General features: G+C 41.5%; 1 protein-coding gene across 6 annotated transcripts in view; it reads left to right on the top strand.

Moving 5' to 3' along the window:
- asap1a (ArfGAP with SH3 domain, ankyrin repeat and PH domain 1a) overlaps positions 1 to 21,320 on the top strand; it is a 75,085-nt gene extending 53,765 nt beyond the window's left edge. For 5 of the 6 annotated variants that reach the window (XM_058394618.1, XM_058394619.1, XM_058394623.1 and 2 more), the window contains 17 exons: positions 2,579 to 2,663; positions 3,780 to 3,828; positions 4,830 to 4,993; positions 8,061 to 8,194; positions 8,837 to 8,928; positions 9,018 to 9,204; positions 12,109 to 12,194; positions 12,283 to 12,398; positions 12,489 to 12,556; positions 12,642 to 12,749; positions 13,371 to 13,599; positions 17,123 to 17,287; positions 17,625 to 17,700; positions 17,790 to 17,854; positions 18,066 to 18,613; positions 19,134 to 19,256; positions 19,349 to 21,320. In XM_058394618.1, coding sequence (XP_058250601.1) covers positions 2,579 to 2,663; positions 3,780 to 3,828; positions 4,830 to 4,993; positions 8,061 to 8,194; positions 8,837 to 8,928; positions 9,018 to 9,204; positions 12,109 to 12,194; positions 12,283 to 12,398; positions 12,489 to 12,556; positions 12,642 to 12,749; positions 13,371 to 13,599; positions 17,123 to 17,287; positions 17,625 to 17,700; positions 17,790 to 17,854; positions 18,066 to 18,613; positions 19,134 to 19,256; positions 19,349 to 19,423 — 2,370 coding nt within the window. In that variant the 3' untranslated portion in view covers positions 19,424 to 21,320. The remainder of the gene's footprint in view (positions 1 to 2,578; positions 2,664 to 3,779; positions 3,829 to 4,829; positions 4,994 to 8,060; positions 8,195 to 8,836; positions 8,929 to 9,017; positions 9,205 to 12,108; positions 12,195 to 12,282; positions 12,399 to 12,488; positions 12,557 to 12,641; positions 12,750 to 13,370; positions 13,600 to 17,122; positions 17,288 to 17,624; positions 17,701 to 17,789; positions 17,855 to 18,065; positions 18,614 to 19,133; positions 19,257 to 19,348) is intronic. The other variant, XM_058394620.1, reaches the window with a different exon arrangement.
- The last annotated feature ends 869 nt before the right edge of the window (positions 21,321 to 22,189 follow it).

Here is a 22,189-nt window from a genome sequence, read left to right as displayed (position 1 = left end):
TGTGTGTGTGCGTGTGTGTGCGTGTGTCTGTATGTGTTGTCTCTTTGTGTGTGTGCGTGTGTGTGTGTGTGTCTGTATGTGTTGTCTCTTTGTGTGTGTGTGTGTCTGTATGTGTTGTCTCTTTGTGCGTGTGTGTGTGTGTCTGTATGTGTTGTCTCTTTGTGCGTGTGTGTGTGTGTCTGTATGTGTTGTCTCTTTGTGTGTGTGTGTGTCTGTATGTGTTGTCTCTTTGTGTGTGTGTGTGTCTGTATGTGTTGTCTCTTTGTGTGTGTGCGTGTGTGTGTGTGTGTCTGTATGTGTTGTCTCTTTGTGTGTGTGTGTGTCTGTATGTGTTGTCTCTTTGTGCGTGTGTGTGTGTGTCTGTATGTGTTGTCTCTTTGTGTGTGTGTGTGTCTGTATGTGTTGTCTCTTTGTGTGTGTGTGTGTCTGTATGTGTTGTCTCTTTGTGTGTGTGTGTGTCTGTATGTGTTGTCTCTTTGTGTGTGTGTGTGTCTGTATGTGTTGTCTCTTTGTGTGTGTGTGCGTGTGTCTGTATGTGTTGTCTCTTTGTGTGTGTGTGCGTGTGTGTGCGTGTGTCTGTATGTGTTGTCTCTTTGTGTGTGTGTGTCTGTATGTGTTGTCTCTTTGTGTGTGTGCGTGTGTGTGTGTGTGTGTCTGTATGTGTTGTCTCTTTGTGTGTGTGTGTGTGTGTCTGTATGTGTTGTCTCTTTGTGTGTGTGTGTCTGTATGTGTTGTCTCTTTGTGTGTGTGTGTGTCTGTATGTGTTGTCTCTTTGTGTGTGTGTGCGTGTGTGCGCGTGTGTCTGTATGTGTTGTCTCTTTGTGTGTGTGTGCGTGTGTGTGTGTGTGTCTGTATGTGTTGTCTCTTTGTGTGTGTGTGTGTCTGTATGTGTTGTCTCTTTGTGTGTGTGTGTGTCTGTATGTGTTGTCTCTTTGTGTGTGCGTGTGTCTGTATGTGTTGTCTCTTTGTGTGTGTGTGCGTGTGTCTGTATGTGTTGTCTCTTTGTGTGTGTGTGCGTGTGTGTGCGTGTGTCTGTATGTGTTGTCTCTTTGTGTGTGTGTGTGTGTGTCTGTATGTATTGTCTCTTTGTGCGTGTGTCTGTATGTGTTGTCTCTTTGTGTGTGTGTGCGTGTGTGTGCGTGTGTCTGTATGTGTTGTCTCTTTGTGTGTGTGTGCGTGTGTGTGTGTGTGTGTCTGTATGTGTTGTCTCTTTGTGTGTGTGTGTGTCTGTATGTGTTGTCTCTTTGTGTGTGTGTGTGTCTGTATGTATTGTCTCTTTGTGTGTGTGTGTGTCTGTATGTATTGTCTCTTTGTGCGTGTCTGTATGTGTTGTCTCTTTGTGTGTGTGTGTGTCTGTATGTGTTGTCTCTTTGTGTGTGTGTGTGTCTGTATGTGTTGTCTCTTTGTGTGTGTGTGTGTCTGTATGTATTGTCTCTTTGTGCGTGTGTCTGTATGTGTTGTCTCTTTGTGTGTGTGTGTGTCTGTATGTGTTGTCTCTTTGTGTGTGTGTGTCTGTATGTGTTGTCTCTTTGTGTGTGTGTCTGTATGTGTTGTCTCTGTGTGTGTGTGTGTGTGTCTGTATGTGTTGTCTCTTTGTGTGTGTGTGTCTGTATGTGTTGTCTCTTTGTGTGTGTGCGTGTGTGTGTGTGTGTGTCTGTATGTGTTGTCTCTTTGTGTGTGTGTGCGTGTGTGTGTGTGTCTGTATGTGTTGTCTCGCGTGTGTGCGTGTGTCTGTATGTGTTGTCTCTTTGTGTGTGTGTGCGTGTGTGTGTGTGTGTCTGTATGTGTTGTCTCTTTGTGTGTGTGTGCGTGTGTGTGTGTGTGTCTGTATGTGTTGTCTCTTTGTGTGTGTGTGCGTGTGTGTGTGTGTGTCTGTATGTGTTGTCTCTTTGTGTGTGTGTGCGTGTGTGTGTGTGTGTCTGTATGTGTTGTCTCTTTGTGTGTGTGTGCGTGTGTGTGTGTGTGTCTGTATGTGTTGTCTCGCGTGTGTGTGTGTGTCTGTATGTGTTGTCTCTTTGTGTGTGTGTGCGTGTGTGTGCGTGTGTCTGTATGTGTTGTCTCTTTGTGTGTGTGTGCGTGTGTGTGTTAACTTGTTTCCTGCCGTGTGGTGAGTGATGTAGGAGTGTTTTGGAGCAGGCTGGTAGCAGGGGGCCTGTAACACACAGTGAAATCAGCTGTAATGATGAAGGAGTGCAGCGTCTGCTCTAATCATGCACTTTGATGCATTCTGGTGTGTGAAGCATGTAAAAAAAAACAGCAGCATATAATTAGCAGCTGGAAATGTAGAATTTTCTGAAAGCTGTGCCTTGAGTAGGTATGACATCACGCTAAAACAAACATCAGCGGGGAAAAGCGCAGTGTGAGGATTTAACATTCCCAAACACGATCCAGTTCATACTGCATCATGAGCAGTGGAGCGTCTGTTTCTGTCTCCGAGAATGCAAGATGATGAACTGCTTTAAGTTGGCATCACATCAATTCCCTTACTTTGATATTTAACAAGACATTTTTATTCAGATGGTAGTGTAGTGGTGTGTTAAGTCTGAGTGTGTGTGTGTGTGTTTTTTCTTCTCTGCAGTCCAACAGACAGCCAGTTAGACTCAACCTGCTTACCTGTCAGGTTAAACCAGGCGAGGATAAGAAGTGCTTCGACCTGATCTCCCGTGAGTAAACACACACACACACACGCATGCATGCATACACACACACGCATGCATGCATACACACACACACATGCATGCGCACACACACACACACACACACGCATACACACACAGACATATACATACATACATACGCATACACACACACATATAAACATATACATACGTACATACACGCACACACACACACATGCATGTATATACACACACATACATATACACATATAGATACGTACTGTACATACGCATACACACACACATGCATGTATTCTATACACACACACACACACACACACATACATACATATACGTACACTACCAATCAAAAGTTTGGACACATCTTCTAATTCCATGGTCTTTCCTGATGTTTATTTCTTTCTACATTGTAAAACAATGCTGAAGGCGGCCGAAATACACAATAATGTCCTTTGAACAGTTGATATTGAGATATGTCTGCTACTGATGCTCTGTAAAGCCTTCATAACGGCTCTAATCTGAGGTGCTGTTAATTGGTGATTTCTGAGGCTGGTAACTCTAAATGAACTTCTCCTCTGCAGCAGAGGTCAGTTTTGGTCTTGCTTTACTGGGATGGTCTTCATGTGAGCCAGTTTCATCATGGTGCTTGATGGGTTTTGCAAATGCACTTGACAATACTGTTCTTGCAAGAACTATTCCAGAACACCTGACCTTCGTGTCTTAAAATAACAACTGACTGTTTTTTGTTGTCATTACATATGGATTACTTAAGTCCATGTGTGTTATTTCATAGTTTTGAAATCTCCAGTATTGTTCTAGAATGTAGAAAATAAATCCCTAAACAAAAAACATTGAATTAAAAGGTGTGTCCAACCTTTTGACTGGTAGTGTATATATATATGCATACACACACACACACACATGCATGCATACACAGACACACATACACAGACACACATACACATATGCATGTATACACACACATACACGCACACGTTAAAACACACATGCCTACACATGTAAAAGTCCATTACACATGTGCTGAGTGGCATGAAAAGGAGCTAAAGTGCAGTTAATGTAATCCACTTCACTCTCACTCTCACTCTCACTCTCTCTCTCTCTCTCTCTCTCTCTCTGCAGATAATCGCACATATCATTTCCAGGCAGAGGATGAACAGGAGTTTATGATGTAAGTGTGTGTGTGTGTGTGTTGTGATGGGTTTGAGCACACTTAATTATGAAGTAGATGTGTATTTATGGTATTGTGGGTGGTTCACTGGCACAGTACATGATGTGTACTAGTGTGTTTGAGTACAGAAATATCTCTGTCACGGCCAAACCTCTTTGTCCATCTGCTACTCTGTTGGTGAAATGAACTCCAGGTGGAAAATGATCAAGAATTAGTATTCTTGTGAATGTGAGAGGTCAGAGGAGCAAGGCCAGACTGCTTGGAGCTGAGAGGAAAGCTGACTCTTTACACAAGCACTCTTTACATCCGTGCTGAGCAGAAAAGCATCTCAGACGGCACAGCATATTGAATTTTGAGGTGGACAATGTCCGTTGTTAAAAGCGCTATAAAAATGAATTGAAATTGAGCTACAACAGCAGACGACCACATGGACTTGCACTCAGCCAAAAAGACTCAAACAAACCCTAGATCCAGTTGTCTCCTCTGACCTCTCTCATCAGCAAGGCATTTCTGCCTCAAAAGCTGCTGCACTTCATTCACACAATTCTGGGTGACTATTGTGTGTAAAAATCCCAGAAGACCAGCGGTTTGTGGACTGGGGCCAGCTCATCAGAGGCAGTCACATCTTTCTGATGATTCTGATGTTCGATGTAAACATCAAGTGAAGCTCTTGACCTGTATCTGCATGCTTTCATGCAAGGTGCTGCTATTGCCTCATGATTGGTTGATTGGATAACAGTCAAGAATCCCTTAGATCCCTAGAGATTGCATATTTCCCTTTTTTTTATACACACAGACTTTGATAAAGTTTCGTTAAAGAGGTTTTTATATTCTAATAGATATTCAAATATTGAAATTCATTTATTCATTCATTTATCTATGTGTGTGTGTGTGTGTGTGTGTGTGTGTGTGTGTGCAGTGAAATCCTGATGTGTATGATGCATTAAAGTCAACGCCTGCTTTTGGAATGTGTATTAATTTCTGTGTGTGTGTGTTTTCAGCTGGATCTCTGTGCTGACTAACAGTAAGGAGGAGGCTCTGAACATGGCATTCCGTGGTGAGCAGAGTGCAGGGGATGACAGTCTGGAAGATCTGACCAAAGCCATCATCGAGGACGTGTTGCGCATGCCTGGCAACGAGGTGTGCTGCGACTGCGGAGCTCCAGGTCAGTCAGCTACGTGTGTGTGTGTTTACGCAGGAGTGTGTGATCGAGTTGGAATGCGGCTCGTCTGTTTGGAGCCGTGAGATTGAATGAGTCAGTGTTTACCGTGCAGAGCAAACAGACACACGGCAGCAAAGCGGATACATCTCTTTAGTCGCTACACATGCTGTTATTGGAAAATAATCAGTGACTCTGTGGGGTGATGTGTCTCACGATAATGTTACCAGCATGAAGTTAATGATTTTCCCAGTGACAGCATGTCTTAAAGTATTTTATTCCTATTAGACCGCAGCAATTTACTGATTCAAACTGATTACTGAATGACAAATTGTGCTTTTTTTTAAATCCGTTTATAATTACATGTAACATTGGGGAGTATCTGCATTACAGAGTACTTCCTGTTATCACTTATTTAATCCATCAGCAGCCTCTCTTTCTGTCTACTGAAAAAATCGATAGCTTTAAGTTGCTGAGAGGCTGGAAAGAGCAAACATCCTTTGTCCTGAACATTACTACAGAAACAGCTTGACTGGAGTGCTGGAATTTTGGTTTTGAATCTGCAGGCTGTGGAAGGTGTGGCAGAGGAGGAAGTGTGTGGTTCAAGGGTTTACACTGCAAGCTCTCACATCTCTCCCTGGCCTGCGTTGCTAAAAATCATCTTAATCATCTTATTCTTTGTTTGCAGGATTTCCTGCCTGAACTGTAAAACATGACGTACATTTACAGCATTTGGCAGATGCCCTTTTCTATAACAACTTACATGTTTATCTGATTTTTTTATACAACTGAGCAATTGGGGGTTAAGGGCCTTGCTCAGGGGCCTTGCTCAGGGGCCTTGCTCAGGGGTTAAGGGCCTTGGTCAGGGGCCTTGCTCAGGGGCCTTGCTCAGGGGTTAAGGGCCTTGGTCAGGGGCCTTGCTCAGGGGTTAAGGGCCTTGCTCAGGGGCCTTGCTCAGGGGTTAAGGGCCTTGCTCAGGGGTTAAGGGCCTTGCTCAGGGGTTAAGGGCCTTGCTCAGGGGCCTTGTTCAGGGGTTAAGGGCCTTGCTCAGGGGCCTTGCTCAGGGGTTAAGGGCCTTGCTCAGGGGCCTTGCTCAGGGGCCTTGTTCAGGGGTTAAGGGCCTTGCTCAGGGGCCTTGTTCAGGGGTTAAGGGCCTTGCTCAGGGGCCTTGTTCAGGGGTTAAGGGCCTTGTTCAGGGGTTAAGGGCCTTGCTCAGGGGCCTTGCTCAGGGGTTAAGGGCCTTGCTCAGGGGCCTTGCTCAGGGGCCTTGTTCAGGGGTTAAGGGCCTTGCTCAGGGGCCTTGTTCAGGGGTTAAGGGCCTTGCTCAGGGGCCTTGTTCAGGGGTTAAGGGCCTTGCTCAGGGGCCTTGTTCAGGGGTTAAGGGCCTTGCCTGAGTGTTTGTACAATAGCAAAATGCTAAAAACAGCAAACGGATGAACTCTAGCATTTTGCTCTTATGGAACTGTGCATTCGATGCAGCGTTCAAAAGGATTTTTTCAATTTTATGCGAGCGCAGAGCTGTGATTATAAGCTCCGCCCCCAATCCAGCCTAGAAACTCTCGTGAATGACCGGGTTACTTGTGTTACTTTTACACATTGGGACCTCTTCGGTTATGTTCTCGTCTGATTGCCTCAAGACATTATTGGGATATTAAATCAAATACATAAAATTCCTTTACACGTCTTGGGCATTGAGATAAAGACAACAATATAGATAACATAGGTGATTAATAGAGTACATGGTGCAATGGAACAATGTTAATGTTTATTATTTTGAACTGATTTATCAAATACAGGTGAACGTCACTACGAGAAACAAAAGATTATTGCAGTCACTGGCCGTGAAATACGGCTCTTAAAAATGCATCTGCAAATGCGGATGATTTACAACAAACGCAACCCACCCTGGACTGATGTCCGCTGTGTGACTTGTGTTACTGTAGACATGATGTCGTACATCCTGTGAATTGCGTGGCTGTGAGCACTACCGTCAGAGCTGCTGATCTAGATCATCAGACTCGAGTAACAGCTCTGTGCTATAAACAAAGAGTAAACATCATTTAAACCTTCAGGTCTGTTTCTTGTTTACAGTGGGAGTCTCTGCTTACGTTCTGAGCGTGTGTGTTTGTGTCGCAGCACAGAGGCAGCTGGGTGACAAGCCTGGTCCTGTGAGGAAACAGTCTTCCTAATACACATCAGTTAAGATTGCCTAGAATGCAAGCAAGGCGTCTGAAATCATTGGCGAACGTGCTGAGACAATAGGGGTTATTTCTACCTGAGCTTCTTTTTCCTGTGTTAATGTTGATGGTAATTAATGCTGCTCACATCAGAGTGCTTCAGGATTATGTGCCATGTAGTTTTCATCTAAAACTGTGGGTGGTTTCTGTCTGTCTGTCTGTCTGTCAAACCCTTCTGTTTTGGTGTAAGATGCTCGCTGTGTGACTTACAGAAGTGCTTCTTTCTTCCTATCTTTCTTACATTCTCTTCCTTCCTTCCTTCCTTCCTTCCTCCCCTCTCTCTCTCTTTCTGTCTTTCTTTCTTTCTTTCTTTCTTTCTTACATTTTCTTCCTTCCTTTCCTTTCCTTTCCTTTCCTTTCCTTTCCTTTCCTTTCCTTTCCTTTCCTTTCCTTTCCTCTCTCTCTCTCATTTGAGGAAAATGTAGCTCTTTAGACGTTGTTTAAAGAAATCCAGTAATTCATCTGTTCGGACATTTAGGGAAAGTTGATCCACCTAGTGTAGATACAGAACAGAGAAGAGTCATGATGCGAGGCACATGTGAAGTCAGGTCAGGAGCATGAAGTCAACAGTTAATGACTATGAGGGTGAAGAAGTCCCTGAAGTGCACATTGATCTTAAAGACTGTTATTCGAAACTCTAATATTCTAGATTCTAGCAGAACCAAGATTTAAAAAAGCTAATTTCTGTTCCTCACCAAGTTACTCCGTCCTTTAACAATGGTGTCTTGCGCCCCCTTCGGGATGGAATATGAACAGCATTGTTGGAGTCTCAATGCCTCACCTTTGCTGCAGCTCATTACTCGTCTTCTCTGTATGTGTGTGTGTGTGTGATGCAGAGCCTAAATGGTTGTCCACTAACCTGGGCATCCTGACCTGTATCGAGTGTTCAGGGATCCACAGAGAGATGGGCGTCCATATCTCCCGCATACAGTCCATGGAGCTGGACAAGCTAGGCACCTCTGAACTCTTGGTGAGTCGTGTGTCTCTCTGATGTCTCTGTGATAATTCACCTAGTCACATGGCATTATGTCTTTAATCTGATTAGTTGAAGGTACACCAGCGTGACATTTTAGAGTGAAATCATATTTCTATGAAAATCTTGGAAGTAGAGCATCTTGTTTTTTTGTTGTTGTTGTTGTTTGTTTGTTTTTATGATCACAGTCACGAGGCTGCTGATTTCTTTCCCAAAACAAAGCAAGTCTGTCATTACAGAAATGAAACGATGTGATTAGAGACTTCGCTATACCACATTTTCATTTCCAGTAAACAATACTGATGCCTGTATGATGTTTTTTATGAAAATTTCAGAAAAATTACTTGCCCAAAAAAGCAGAGATTTTTTTTCTTTGCTTGTATTTTGGAAGTCATTTCTGTGGTTGTGCCTCTTTCTAAACACCTATTATATTGTACCAGTTTGACCCAGTAAATCATTACCATACTATCTAGGTTTCTTACTGTATGTTAAAGTCAAACTTAAAAAAATATCAGAATTGATCGATCATTTGTATTTATTTCTCTTGTGTAATCTGAAGCTGTCTCTGGCCAAAGAATTTCCTTCGTGATTAATACATTCCTATCTTATCTTATCTCTTTATTTCTAATCTTCTGACAGCTGGCCAAGAATATAGGAAACAGTAGTTTTAATGAAATCCTGGAAGGGAATCTGCCGAGCCCTTCACCAAAGCCTACACCGTCCAGTGACATGTGAGTACACCCTCTCTCAGCTTCCCATTAGTATAATGTGACATTTCATACTATTACTGGTGATATCTGAGAAGCCATGTTTCTCAAAGGACTGAGAGGAAGGAGTACATCAACGCCAAGTACGTGGAGCATCGGTTTGCCCGGCGCACAGCTACCACAGCCACGGCGAGGCAGGGTGACCTGTATGAGGCGGTCAGGACTCGAGACCTACTGGGCCTCGTGCAGCTCTATGCTGACGGAGTTGAGCTACTGGAACCATTCCCAGAGGCAGGACAGGTACGCATACAACACCCTGCGCTTTATAGTTTATAGTCCTGGTACTGGATTTATTTGGGATTATTCATGGATCTACACAAAATATCCCATAACATTAAAATAGGAAAATCTACATAGAAATACAACAAATGATATGTAGTCAAAGGGCGGCACGGTGGCTTAGTGGTCAGTGCGTTCGCCTCACACCTCCCGCTTCTCGCTCCCACTCACTGTGTGTGTGGAGTTTGCATGTTCTCCCCGTGCTTGGTGGGTTTCCTCCGGGTGCTCCGGTTTCCTCCCACAGTCCAAAGACATGCTTCAACGCTGATTGGAGTCTCTAAATTGCCCGTAGTGTGTGATAGTGTGTGTGTGTGCCCTGTGATGGGTTGGCACTCCGTCCAGGGTGTATCCTGCCTTGATGCCCGATGACGCCTGAGATAGGCACAGGCTCCCCGTGACCCGAGGATAGATCGGATAAGTGGTACAGACAATGAAGTAGTAAAAAAAATAATAATTAAAAAGTATTGTACGTAAGTATTGTAAGTATATACGCCCTGTTGCTTTCCTACCAGGGGCCATCAAACTCAATCGCTCCTCCCCTTTCAGTAGGGAGCAGACAGTATCAGTTCAACAATGACAGTATCAAACTTCCACTTATAATAATTACAATGGACGTTAATATAATACCATGTGCAATATCATACCATGTGCAATATGCTCTAGTTCCCTAGCACCCTTTTTTGTACTTTAAATACATTTTGTATATATATATATATATATATATATATATATATATATATATATATATATATATATATATATATATATATATATATATATAATATTTCATTTATATTTTTAAATACTTTTTTGTATTTTGAATACATTTGGTATATTATATAGATTCTTTTATTTATTTTTCATTAATATTTCCTTTATATTTATTTTTCTGTTAATCTGAAGCAAAATGTCTCTGGCAAAATCATTACTTTCAGGATTAATAAAGTTCTATCTAGGTAAATCCGTATTCCACAATTGTTTTAATAACCAATAAAAGTCGTATTATTTCACATTGTAACGCTACAAAAATATCAAGTCCAATGGGATGATTATGCAAGACATCATATATATTATGTGCTTCAATTTTTAATTCTAGGACCAGACTGATATGTTTTTTAAAAAACATTAAATCTTATTAACAACATCATCTATTACAGTCACACTGACTTTCATTGACCAAGGTCAGGAGAAAAAAAAAAATTCATAAATAAAGTGCCAGTAAAAAAACATTTTTGGTTTTTATCTTGAATGGTGAACATAAACACTATATTTTATTATGACTTACATACTCTGTTCAGGCAACATTTACAGATCAGTTAAACCCTGTTTTACTAAATCTGTTGGATGTTAACTTATTTGTTGATCAGATAAATATTACATCAATATCTTTAGATGCACTTTTTTGCTCACAAAACTATGTATTGATTGTATAGCAGCTTGCATAATGGTTGCTTTAAGGCTAAATGTGTCATTATATCTTGAGTAAAGAGTTCTAGTGCGCTGTCTACGATTAAAACAGCTTTGTGAGCAGACTATAAGGTAGCGAAGCCATTGGAGCAAATCTGGGACCTTGTTCTGTACATGCTGCTTGTGACGAGCATTTTTTTATGTTTTACTGCAAAATGAATCATGTCCGAAATGCGTGTTGCTTGTTGTTGTTGAGTAGAGAGAGAGAGAGTCACACAAGATTCACTTCCTTTTCTCTGCTTTCCTTCACTGGTAGGGAATTTTGTGCTTTGTCAGATGCCAAGTTAACACTTAGGCTTATAGACGAAATCATCTCTGATCAGCTCCACACTCTGAACACCTCTCAGCTCAATCCATCATCCTTATTTGATTTGCTGCAAGAAAACGATATTTGAAACCCTCTCCCCTTCCCTAAAAGGACGAGTCTTCCCTGACCGCTGAACTGATTCTGTCCGGATTTTATCATGCAACCTGTAACCGACATGCTTTTTGGCCTTTATGTGAAACGTTTGATGGTCTGTGCCCCTTCCTCCAAAACTAAAAGGTCAGACCGCATATACAGCTGAAGTATTAGATCGGATTTTCACTACCTGTAATTTTTAGAGGATCTGAGAGCCCCTCGGTCACCCGCAACCTGCTTTCCAGCCCGTTTGGACTAAATCACACAAGTTGGCTAATTACTTATGTACACCCAAATATTGAGCAGCTCCTAAAACCAACATAGTGTTTTATTTACTTCCATATTGTTAATTCGGCAGAAGCTTTTATCTTATATACGGTGTTCATTTCCTGCTACAGAATAAGACAGATTAAAATCTACACACACGGCTGGGTTAAATGAGAAGTAAAATCATTTAAAATTAAAGTTAAAACGATCCTTGAAGTTTACTCTCTTTTTATGGACACCCTAAAATATGTTATTTAATAATATATTTTAATATAATATAATTGTTGTTGATCTTTCGGCTGCTCCCTACGTGTGTGAGGGGTCACCACAGCGGACCAACTGGTCCTCACAACAACATGGCACAGGTTTTACGCTGGATGCCCTTCCTGACGCAACCCTCCCTTTTTATCCGGGCTTGGGACCGGCACTGCATCCAGTGGCCGGGGTTTGGGAACTGGCTGGGAATCGAATTTTGGTGCATTTTTTACTTTGCAAAATTTCCCTTTTTCTGTTTTTTTTTTTTTTCTCATTGATTTTAATTGTTTACAACTATAAACAAGGTTCTTATGGACTATTTCTTTTCTAAAGTATTACAAATTCTGGACAGGATACAGTGAGTCAGGCTAAAAAGTGATGCAAAATAATAAGTTATGCATGAAGTAATGATATTGTAAGTTGAAAACTTTTGTTTAAATATCAAATCAAATTATTTATTGAAATAAATTTGACAGGATCCTGGGGAAACGGCTTTGCACTTCGCAGTACGGACTTCGGACCAGACCTCGCTGCCCTTGGTCGATTTCCTCGTCCAAAACAGGTACTCTCCCTCCCTGTACGGTCTCATATAGTCAAACGATGTAGATGAATGTCTCTTGATGTCAGTTTGTATTTGTGTGTGTCCACAGTGGCTCTCTGGACAGGCAGACGGAGAGCGGGAACACTGCGCTCCATTACTGCTGTACCTACGAGAAGCCGGAGTGTGTTAAACTGTTACTCAGGGGCAAGCCACTGATCGATATAGGTTAGTGAGAACACTGCATATTTAATGATGCATGCATTCGGTCAGTGTGTTCTAGAGAAACGGGTACACTCCTTTAAAATGTGATTTCAGTCAATCAGAACGGGGAGACGGCCTTGGACATCGCAAGGAGGTTAAAAAACGTGCAGTGTGAGGAACCAGTAAGTGTCCAGATCCGAATATATTTAAACACCATGAACAGCAGTAGCTCTGGAAATGTGTGATTTTGAGTGTGTGTGTGTGTAGCTAGTGGAGGCAGCAGCTGGCAAGTTCAACCCTCACGTCCACGTGGAGTATGACTGGAACCTGCGACTCGAGGAGATTGACGAGAGTGATGACGATCTGGATGATAAGGTTAGAGCCGGTACCCTCGCATCATTGACCTGCTTTTAACTACAGATATCCTAAACATACAGCACTGTATGATCACAGTGTGGCAAGGGCCTGCTGTACAAGTGGGTTTGAAACTAACCAACAAAATGACACCTGGAGGTCATCTGAAGGTGAAACCTTCGATGAGATTCAGCATGAATCATGATTGACAATGCAGCATGATTCTAGTGAGCAACACTTCACCTGGGCAGTGCCACTGTTCCCTACAGTGCCTTGCATAAGTATTTTCCACATTTTGCAGTGTTAGAGCTTGGAACTAATATACATTCATTAGGATTTTATGACACAAAGGACAGAATATTGAGGTGTGTGTGAATACGTATGCAACACACTGTATATTTCTGCCACAGGACAATAGAGAACTTTTGTTCAGAACCATCCTTAATACAAGCTTAACTTGACTAGTTTACATCTTTAACCATTTTTATATTAATTAAAATGAACACAAACCCATTTTTTGATGTGTTAATACTGCACTGAAAAATGACACAGTCTTCTTTAAGTACTGCTGATGGAATAAACAGTTGTGCTTGTGGACTGTGCTTGAGTGCTGATTGGATGTCCTTAACCTCTGGATGACAGCAGCCGAGTCCGGTGAAGAAGGAGCGATCTCCGCGACCGCAGAGCTTCTGCCACTCGTCCAGCGTGTCTCCTCAGGAGAAGCTCTCACTGCCTGGATACCTGAGCCACAGGGACAAGCAGCGGCTCTCGTACGGTGCCTTTGCCACCCCGGTCTACAGCACGTCCACGGAAACACCCGCATCACCTGGGGCGGACACGCCCACTCCTGCCACCAAGAGCAGTGCCAAAGGTACGGGTATATAAAAGAGAACAAGGTCAACGGAGGTTAACTAGCATTAATGCTGTATAATAATAGTTTAAACTAAAAAGAGGAGAGAAATATTCTAGGCACTTCAACAAAAACCTTCATTTTGTGGAAAACACAGTGATCAAAATTAGAGAGCAGTAACTGTTGTAGCAAAAAAAAGATTACAAGTAAAATGTGTGAGAGTTATAGCTGTCAAAAATTAGCAGGAAGTCTAGCTCACTAGTTTCTCACACTGCTTTGGTGTGATCTTGGTCCACTCTTCTTCCAGTCTCCTTCGCAGTTCAGTAACTCTAGTGCAGAAAACATCCCTCAAAACGTCCTCCTCCACCTTTCACTGGCATCTTTTACACACTTTGGGTTCAGTCTTTCTCCGAACTCGCCCTCATCACTAAAGTGAACTTTGTGCCACACAACATGCTGAAAGTGAAGATCGTTTTCTGCAGCAGGAGTTGGGCCTCTTGTACAGCTACATGGCAGGGTGAAGTCAAATGTTTATCAGAACCTCATTCAGCAACGGTTCCTTCCTTGTGAGCATCTCTCAATCATCAAGACAAAGCCTCCTGTTACACTGCAAGTAACACAGTTCCCTGAAGCTAGGAATATTGAAATAACGAAACGTCCTGATCTGATAACCTCTGGAAAATCCTTGACAACAAAGTTATTGGTAATAAACCCGCTACAGTGACTGAACTGCACAAGAGACTAGAAGAAGACTGGACCAAGATCACAGCAGAGCAGTGTGAGAAACTGGTGTCCTGTGGCCACAGATGTGCTAAAGTCATTCAAAGCAAAAGCCTCTAGACTTCCTATTAATTTTTCACAGCTGTAACCCTCACAGTTCAGTTGTAATCTTTTTTTCTCTGTGCTATAGTGGTTACTGTTTTAGAGCTGTCTTTTCTGCAACGAGTGCCTTGGGTATTTTGTAAAACATGCTAGCAGAACAGTGGTACAGCTAATATTCCTTTAAATACATACACACACACACTGAACAGAGCATGCATGATAGTGCAGCAGAGTGTATCTCTGACAGCTCTTCTTCAGGCGTCTCTCTCTTTTTGTGCTAGTAACCGTTTATAGCCTTAGGGAGGAAGTGACACGGTTGCAACACAATATCACACAGCCACAACTTTACTCTACAAAAAGGAAGCTACATTTGCACAGACAGACTTCTGGCAGATGTTTTGTACTGTTTGTTTGTTTTCCTGATATTTGTGAGAGATTGTTCAGAGATATAAAAAAAAAAAAAAGACAAGAAGAAAAAAAAGTTTTGGTTTAATTCAGCAGGGCAGGTCTACATAGCCATCATCAGGTGTCATAAACACACCCATTTCCTGCTCTGTCGTTAATAGTCTGTTTGTGTAACAAAGGAACTGGAATGTTTTGCTCCAGGCTATGATTTACACGTAAGAGCTGTCTCTCCTATACCTAGGGCTGACTGCTGCTATACTTTAAAAGCTAGAAGACAACAAAAACTCTGTGATATGTTTGTTTTACATAAACCCTCTGTACTGTTAGCGGTGCAGAGGCTGTGAGCTAAGTAGTTTAGCCACTGAACAGCTGCCACATTTTAATACCTCATTCTTAATGTGTATAGTGTGATATTAATATTGTACATTTCTAGTAGTTTTAACACTAGGTGCACATTTTTAGGATTGGGTTAATTGTTTTTATTTTAGTTAAAATTTTCTCTCTCTCTTACACACTCTCTCACACACACACACAAAGAGAGAGAGAGATGTGGGCGGTAGTAGTGGTTGATGATAGACTCTGATAAGAGACAGAGAAGTAGCAGACATGTTTAACTGTAACACGCCTGTGCTGCTGGTACATCTGACCCGGAAATCAAACTGCTGCTTTGTTAAGGACACAGCAACCATGTGATGTTTAAACCAATTACATCCAGAGGGAGGTCTCAGGAGGAATGCACTGCTACCCAGGGCTTTATAGAGCTTGTTATTTGGAGAACAGTCAGAATTTATTACAGAAGACAATAACAGATTTAAATGTCAAACAGAAACGTGGAGGATTAAACATTTTGCCCCTCTATATTTCGTCTTCTGCACAGACAGTGTCCTCCCTTAGATGTATAGTTGGGTTGAGATTTGGTGACTTATGGTTAATCATAACATACGGTTTATTAGAAAACTATACCTTACAAACTGTGTGTTACGGTTTACATCATTTTCATTCTCATCAAACCATTCAGTGAGCCCTCATGCACCTTTTGTACTGATATTACGGCTTATACAAATGATAACCGTTTTATATTATGAAATAATATTTTGTTGACTTTTGGTTATTTAATGCAATGCCCTGTTTTATCACAAATTTGAAATAATTTTAACTATTTGCAATTGTTGTTCTTTCGGCTGCTCCATATTTGGGGTCGCCCCAGCGGATCATTTGGTCCGCATGTTTCAAATTGGCACAGGTTTTGCCCCTGCTGATGCAACTCGCCCATTTAACCTGGGCTTGGGACCAACACTGAGAGTGAACCCTTCAGTGGCTAGGTTAGCTCCCTGCCTGGGAATTGAACCCGGGCCACAGCAATGAGAGCGCGGGATCCTGCTGCTGGACCACCAGGAGGCTTGTTTGCAATAATTATAATTAATAACAAGAATCTTAATGCATTGTGTTACCTTTTTTTTTTTTTGCTTTATTTAAACAGTACAAAATCAGTAGGCTACACAGGTTACACAAGAAACACCATTAGCATACATGAGACGTCTACATTATAACATTACAATATAATAATTAGTAATCATTCCCCATGTAGGATCTTTCATTTTAAATATTTAATCATCCGTATGCTGCTATGAAAGGCCATAGCACTGCATTATGCTTGTCATTTATTTTACTTTATTTATATGCATTAAAGAGTCTAAAGAGAAGTACACGGGTTTCCATTTCACTGCAAGCCATATACTGTATATTACTGTGTATGTGACAAAATCTTGAGTTTGCTATTTATTCTTCTTTTGATAGTTTTAGTCAGATTGCCTGTGGCTTGTTATAATCAATCTGGTTCAGTCTATGTGAGTCTTTTATAAAGAAAAGAAATGGACTTATTGCAAATAGTCCCACATGTCATATGGTACAGGGCGTATAGAAGTACAGCAGATATAGCCCTTCTGCCGACTCAGTAGTGTATTATATTCAGCACATTAATATAGCATTGGTGAATTTTATTAATGATGTAGTCAACTAATTGTTAGGGACTCGAAAGGGAATGAGACCCAAACCATTTTAGGAAAATGCCCTCAGAGCATAACAGACCCATTATTTTTTCCTCTCATTTGTCACCTCTCTGGCCACACAGCAGTAGTTGCTTGCAGGCACTGTTTGGTATCTCCAAGATCTGGATACTTGCCTTTGCACCTATCAAAAAATATACCATAAAAATCATGCTGTCAATGGCATGTACAGTATTTACAGTACCTAAGGGTTAAATGCATAGAGCAGTCATGACAGAAGAATTCATGTACTCTCTCTTTTACTTCCCCAGCTCCCTCCGCCGGCCCTCCCACCTCTCTCCCGCTGGGTTCTCAGCCATGTGCAAGTGGCAGCTCCACTCTGTCTAAAAAGAGGGCTCCTCCACCTCCTCCTGGAGGCCATAAACGCACTCTCTCAGACCCCCCCAGCCCTGTCCTCCAGGGACCCCAGAGCAAAGGTGGGTGAACATCATTCTGTTCCGTTTACCTTTTATAATGCAGTTTAATTTCCCTCATGAAAGTCAACAATGAGCATCAGGGAGCATCTTTTACAGCTGTGATTTAATGACTTTCATTATTACTGTACGTTTTGTAAAGGGTACACTCCAGTGCCTCTATTATATGTTTGACATATTGGAGCTTCCTGACAGGAAGTGAAGTGTTAACTGTTATCTGTTGTCCACTGCCCGCCATTTCACTGACTACAAAAGAAATCACCTGTTTGCCCCTGTTGCATTTCCTCTTTTCTTAGCTTTTAAGAGAATGAATATATCCACTTTTTTTTTTTAACTACAGGGAGTGATTTAACACCTCCACCTGCAAATAGGACTTCGCCAGCTAACAAATTTGAAGGAATTCAGCAGCAGCAAAGGTGTGTAACAGCTGCACGTGTAGTTAGTGTCGTAATTACACAATTAAAGAATATTCTCCACTCTTAATGCTTTACCCTTCCTCTTACAGCACTACTTCTAGTAATACAAAATCAACACTTGGTCCAAGAGTTTTACCTAAACTACCTCAAAAAGGTGAGTGTTTATTGCTTTATCACTGAAAATGATCTAAACAGTCTACAATGGAATGTGAAATGCCTTGTTTCATCAGTGGGGGCAAAGTTCAGATTAGTGGTGAAACATTAAGATTATAAGATTATATCACAGGTTCAGTCACGTTGACTTCCTGATATCCTGACAACGTGTGGAACGTTTAGGTTAAGGATATGCTGTCCCTCTTTTTCAGTGGCATTAAGAAAGACTCCAGGTATTGTCGCCTCAGTGGACAAACCCAATCAGGGCCCAGAGGTCCTGCAGAAACCTACTCAGGTGGTGGACATTCCAACCAGAGAAACCATCACCAGACCCACAGAGCCTCCACCCAAAATCCCACAGGCAGCTGAGAGGCCCCAGCCAGCTGAGATTCCTCCCAAACCACACGTCCTGGAGCTTCCCCCTAAACCCCAGCTCTCGGATCTTCCCCCAAAACCACAGCTATCAGAATTACCCCCCAAACCCCAGCTGTCTGATCTGCCCCCTAAACCGCAACTCAAGGATCTGCCACCTAAGCCACAGTTATCAGATCTTGCCCCAAGAGTCCCAGCGTCCACAGCTACAGAGACACCCCAGAAACAGACAACACTAGAAGAGACAACTCCAAAGGCGCAGCTAGCAGAGGTACAAACTCCAATCCAGCATGGAGAGCTTTCACCCAGGCAGGCAAGTGAGGATACCAACGGTGCGCCAGTAGGAGTCGTGGAGATGCCAGTCCCTCTGCCCCGCAAAATAAACACGGTGAGTTATGTGGAAACAAGGCAAAGGTGCTACAGTGACAGAACCTTGCCCATATTTGAGCTAATTTCATGGTTTGTTCAGTTGACTTCTGGAGCTGAGTTGACTTGTGGAGCTGAATTGGCGTGAACTTCAGTTGCAGTTGAGCTGACTTGTTCAGTTGACTTGTGGATTTCGGTTGACTTGTTCAGTTGACTTGTTAAATTAATGTTGAGCTGACTTGTGGAGTTGACTTGTGTTTACTTCTGGAGTTGACTTGTGGAGTTGGTGAGATAAGTTGACTTGTTGAGTAGACCTATGAATTTAAATTGACTTGTGGAGCTGAAATGACTTAAGGACTTGAGCTGATTTGTGGAGTTGACTTATGGAGCTGAGTTAACATGTGGACTTGAGGATTTCAGTTGACTAGTTGAGTTGACTTGTTGAGTTTACTCTTTTAATTAATGTTGAGCTGACTTGTGTTTACCCCTGTTGTTGAGTTGATGTCTTCGGCTGACAATAAAATACATTTTGTTTGTATTAGGGGAAGAGCAAAATCAAGAGGGTGAAGACTATCTACGATTGCCAAGCGGACAATGATGATGAGCTGACCTTTAGTGAAGGAGAGGTGATCATTGTTACAGGAGAAGAAGACCAGGAGTGGTGGGTGAGTGTGACATTCCTGAATCTCTGGATGCACATTTAAAAGCAAAATACATTTCACACTATTTTTCTAAAATTTTCTTGGTCTTTTCCCAGATTGGACACATAGAGGGTCAGCCGGACAGGAAAGGGGTCTTCCCTATGTCCTTTGTGCAGATTCTGTCTGACTGACAGATTGTGACAGGTGTGAGGCTGCCCCTGTAGCACAAGCTTCGCCCCATTAGCCTCTCACCAGACTCTGGACTCCGCCTTTCTGTATAGCTGCTGTAACCCAAACAAATCTCAAGAATCCAAAAGGAAAAAAACAAACAAACCATCATATCACAACCAGACTATTGGAAGCATGAAGGGTGAACTGAGTAAAGTGTGTGTTGTTAACAAACCGCGTTATCTTGCCTACCAGTATTACCGTAGCCATGGCGGCCCAGCATGCTAACCTGGGTATGCAGTAGCTATCCTTGGAATTTAGCACTTAACATTTCTCAGTGTATGCTGTAACTTTGTGTATGTGTGCACATATGGAATTATATGTATGTCCATATTAAGTGTCTCTGTACATATATATGCACAAATGTACGTGTATATTTATGTACTTATGTAGGATGTAAGTGTGCAAATGTATGTTAACCCCTGCTTGCTTCAGGAGCCGGACAGACTCCTAGACATTTTAGCTCAGTGTTTTCATTCATCTCTCGTATTCCTGGAAGGCCGAACGGACAAAAGCGAGAGAGTTTAAATGAAGGTTTCACTGAATATTATAACAGTGTTATCCTCAAGTATAGTGGCACGATAACCAGGGATAAAAAAAAACAAAACAAAAAAAAAAACTTTAATAGTTCCAAGCCTCTAAGCATCTCATCTTCTATGCATATAAGGTTAATCGAGTTAGGCTGGATTGCTTGCTTGTCATTATATGTCGTATTGAAAAGAAGAAAAAAACAACAACCAGTAACCACGTTCGTCTTCTATCTATACAGTTACCATGTTAAAGACTCCTGCTCCGGAGGTGGTTTACTGGTTAGTGTAGTCCATGCCACTTGGTGACTATCCATGTGTCTCCTCACAGCTACTTAATGCTAGATCAGAGATCACAAAGTCCCTGGAACACGTCCTTGCCCATAGGGTCATGATTTTACAGCAGGTGGATCCGTGTAAATCCAACCTATCCTACCATTTCCCTTAGAACATGTTGCCATCAGAACGCACATCGACCAGCATCGGTATAACAGGTTCAGGATGCTCATTTATTTGGTTTAAATAGAAATAACTCTGGAAGTGTGGAGTTTTGTTTGTAGGTTATTTGTATGTTTGGTTTTATTTGAATATGAATTCAGGGGAAGAGAGCAATGAGTGACGGGCAGCAACCCAGCTCCGAATGAACTTAATGCTGCCTCTGACTTTTCCTCAAACCAGGGAGACTTGAGCTTTTTAGCTTTTTTGCGTTAACAGAAGAGCATGTATTAGCAAATGCCTCCTAATTTGTTGATAGTATTAGCCATTTATAGGGCTACAGTGTGTCAGTATAAAGAGGAATTAAAATCTGTTTTGAGTGTATAGAAAATAAATGAATATTCATTTATTTTAGGATGTGTTACAAATGCATTAGCTGTAACTGTAACTGGGGTAAACCACGATGCAAGATTTCAGCACAAGCAAAAACATCAGCGCTCCATGAAGTAGCATAAACCTATGTGAAGCCTGTGGAACTGAGTTCCTGGTACACCGTTCCTGTATCGTGTACATTTAAACTCTTCATGAGCCTGTTGTTGGACCAAATGTGTGAAATTCATGTATAAATACATTTCATCTATAGAGATGCCATCTTGACTTGTCAGGAACTGGCGATAGACTCTTGTCTGCTAATTTTTGGAAGCAGTCATATGGCTAATTTCATGAAGAACTGGATCTGATCCTAATGTAAAAAAACAAACAAAAAAAAACTATTTAGGATAGATTTTACCACTCATTTCTCATTTGTTTTCGTCTGTGTTTTGCTGCACTGTATGTTTAGTCTTAAGACACTCTCTGTTATCAAGTTTCATTTAGAAATAAATATTTTACGTTGGAAGTGTTCGTGTTGTCATTGACTTTAGCACTACTTCTTTTCTTTTTTTTTTTTTTTTTTAGTTAAAGATGCTTGACTTTGAGCATTAAAGTACCTGAGATCTTGCTATGGCTCTTCAGTGGCTGATTGTAGTTTATGTAGGGTCACGTTTAGTTTAAATTGCATTAACAAATCACAAAATCCACATTTGTTGATCAATTAAAACTGAGACTTTCTGAATATTTCAGTAAAAAGATGGCTAACTGCTAATAAAAACTGCTGATAAAATCCTGCAAGTGTAAGGTAAATTAAATGCAACTTCACTTTCAATTAGCTTCAACAATGTCAGTAAACATTAAGCTGAGGACTTACTGTTTTAATACACTTTCCACACGTCAGCCATTTTCACACATAGTACAGCATTATTGCATTCTCAATTCTCACTGATCAGTGATTGTTAATCATTTTCTGTAATAGCAGCACAGGTAATGGTGTCAGCTACAAGGCAAATCACAGGTTTATATTAATACGCTTATTCTAATACCTCACTGAATTGCTCAACATAATCTATGTCTAATAATACACAGCAGACACACAGGAAGATGGGCTGCCCAACTGAATTTAAAACTTATTTTTTCACGTTATAGGCTGCCCTCTACATCTCCGTCCTATGATAGGCAGATAGAAAATGCCTTCAAGACAACATGGAATTGTTGATATGGTGTTAGAGCTTCTCTATAGAGATGCATGCTTAATGTTCATGGAAGCAGTCTCGGGTGTCTCCACCAGGGGAAATAAATTCAGTAACATGACAAAGTTTGGTCTTTTTAACTTTAGGAGAGGGTTAAAAAAGGAGAGGCTGGTGAAGGAATGACTGTTTGTAGCTGTTATAA

The sequence above is a fragment of the Hemibagrus wyckioides genome, linkage group LG07 (assembly GCF_019097595.1).
Source record: "Hemibagrus wyckioides isolate EC202008001 linkage group LG07, SWU_Hwy_1.0, whole genome shotgun sequence".
Classification (NCBI taxonomy): domain Eukaryota; kingdom Metazoa; phylum Chordata; class Actinopteri; order Siluriformes; family Bagridae; genus Hemibagrus; species Hemibagrus wyckioides.
This window is presented reverse-complemented; position numbering and strand designations above follow the sequence as displayed.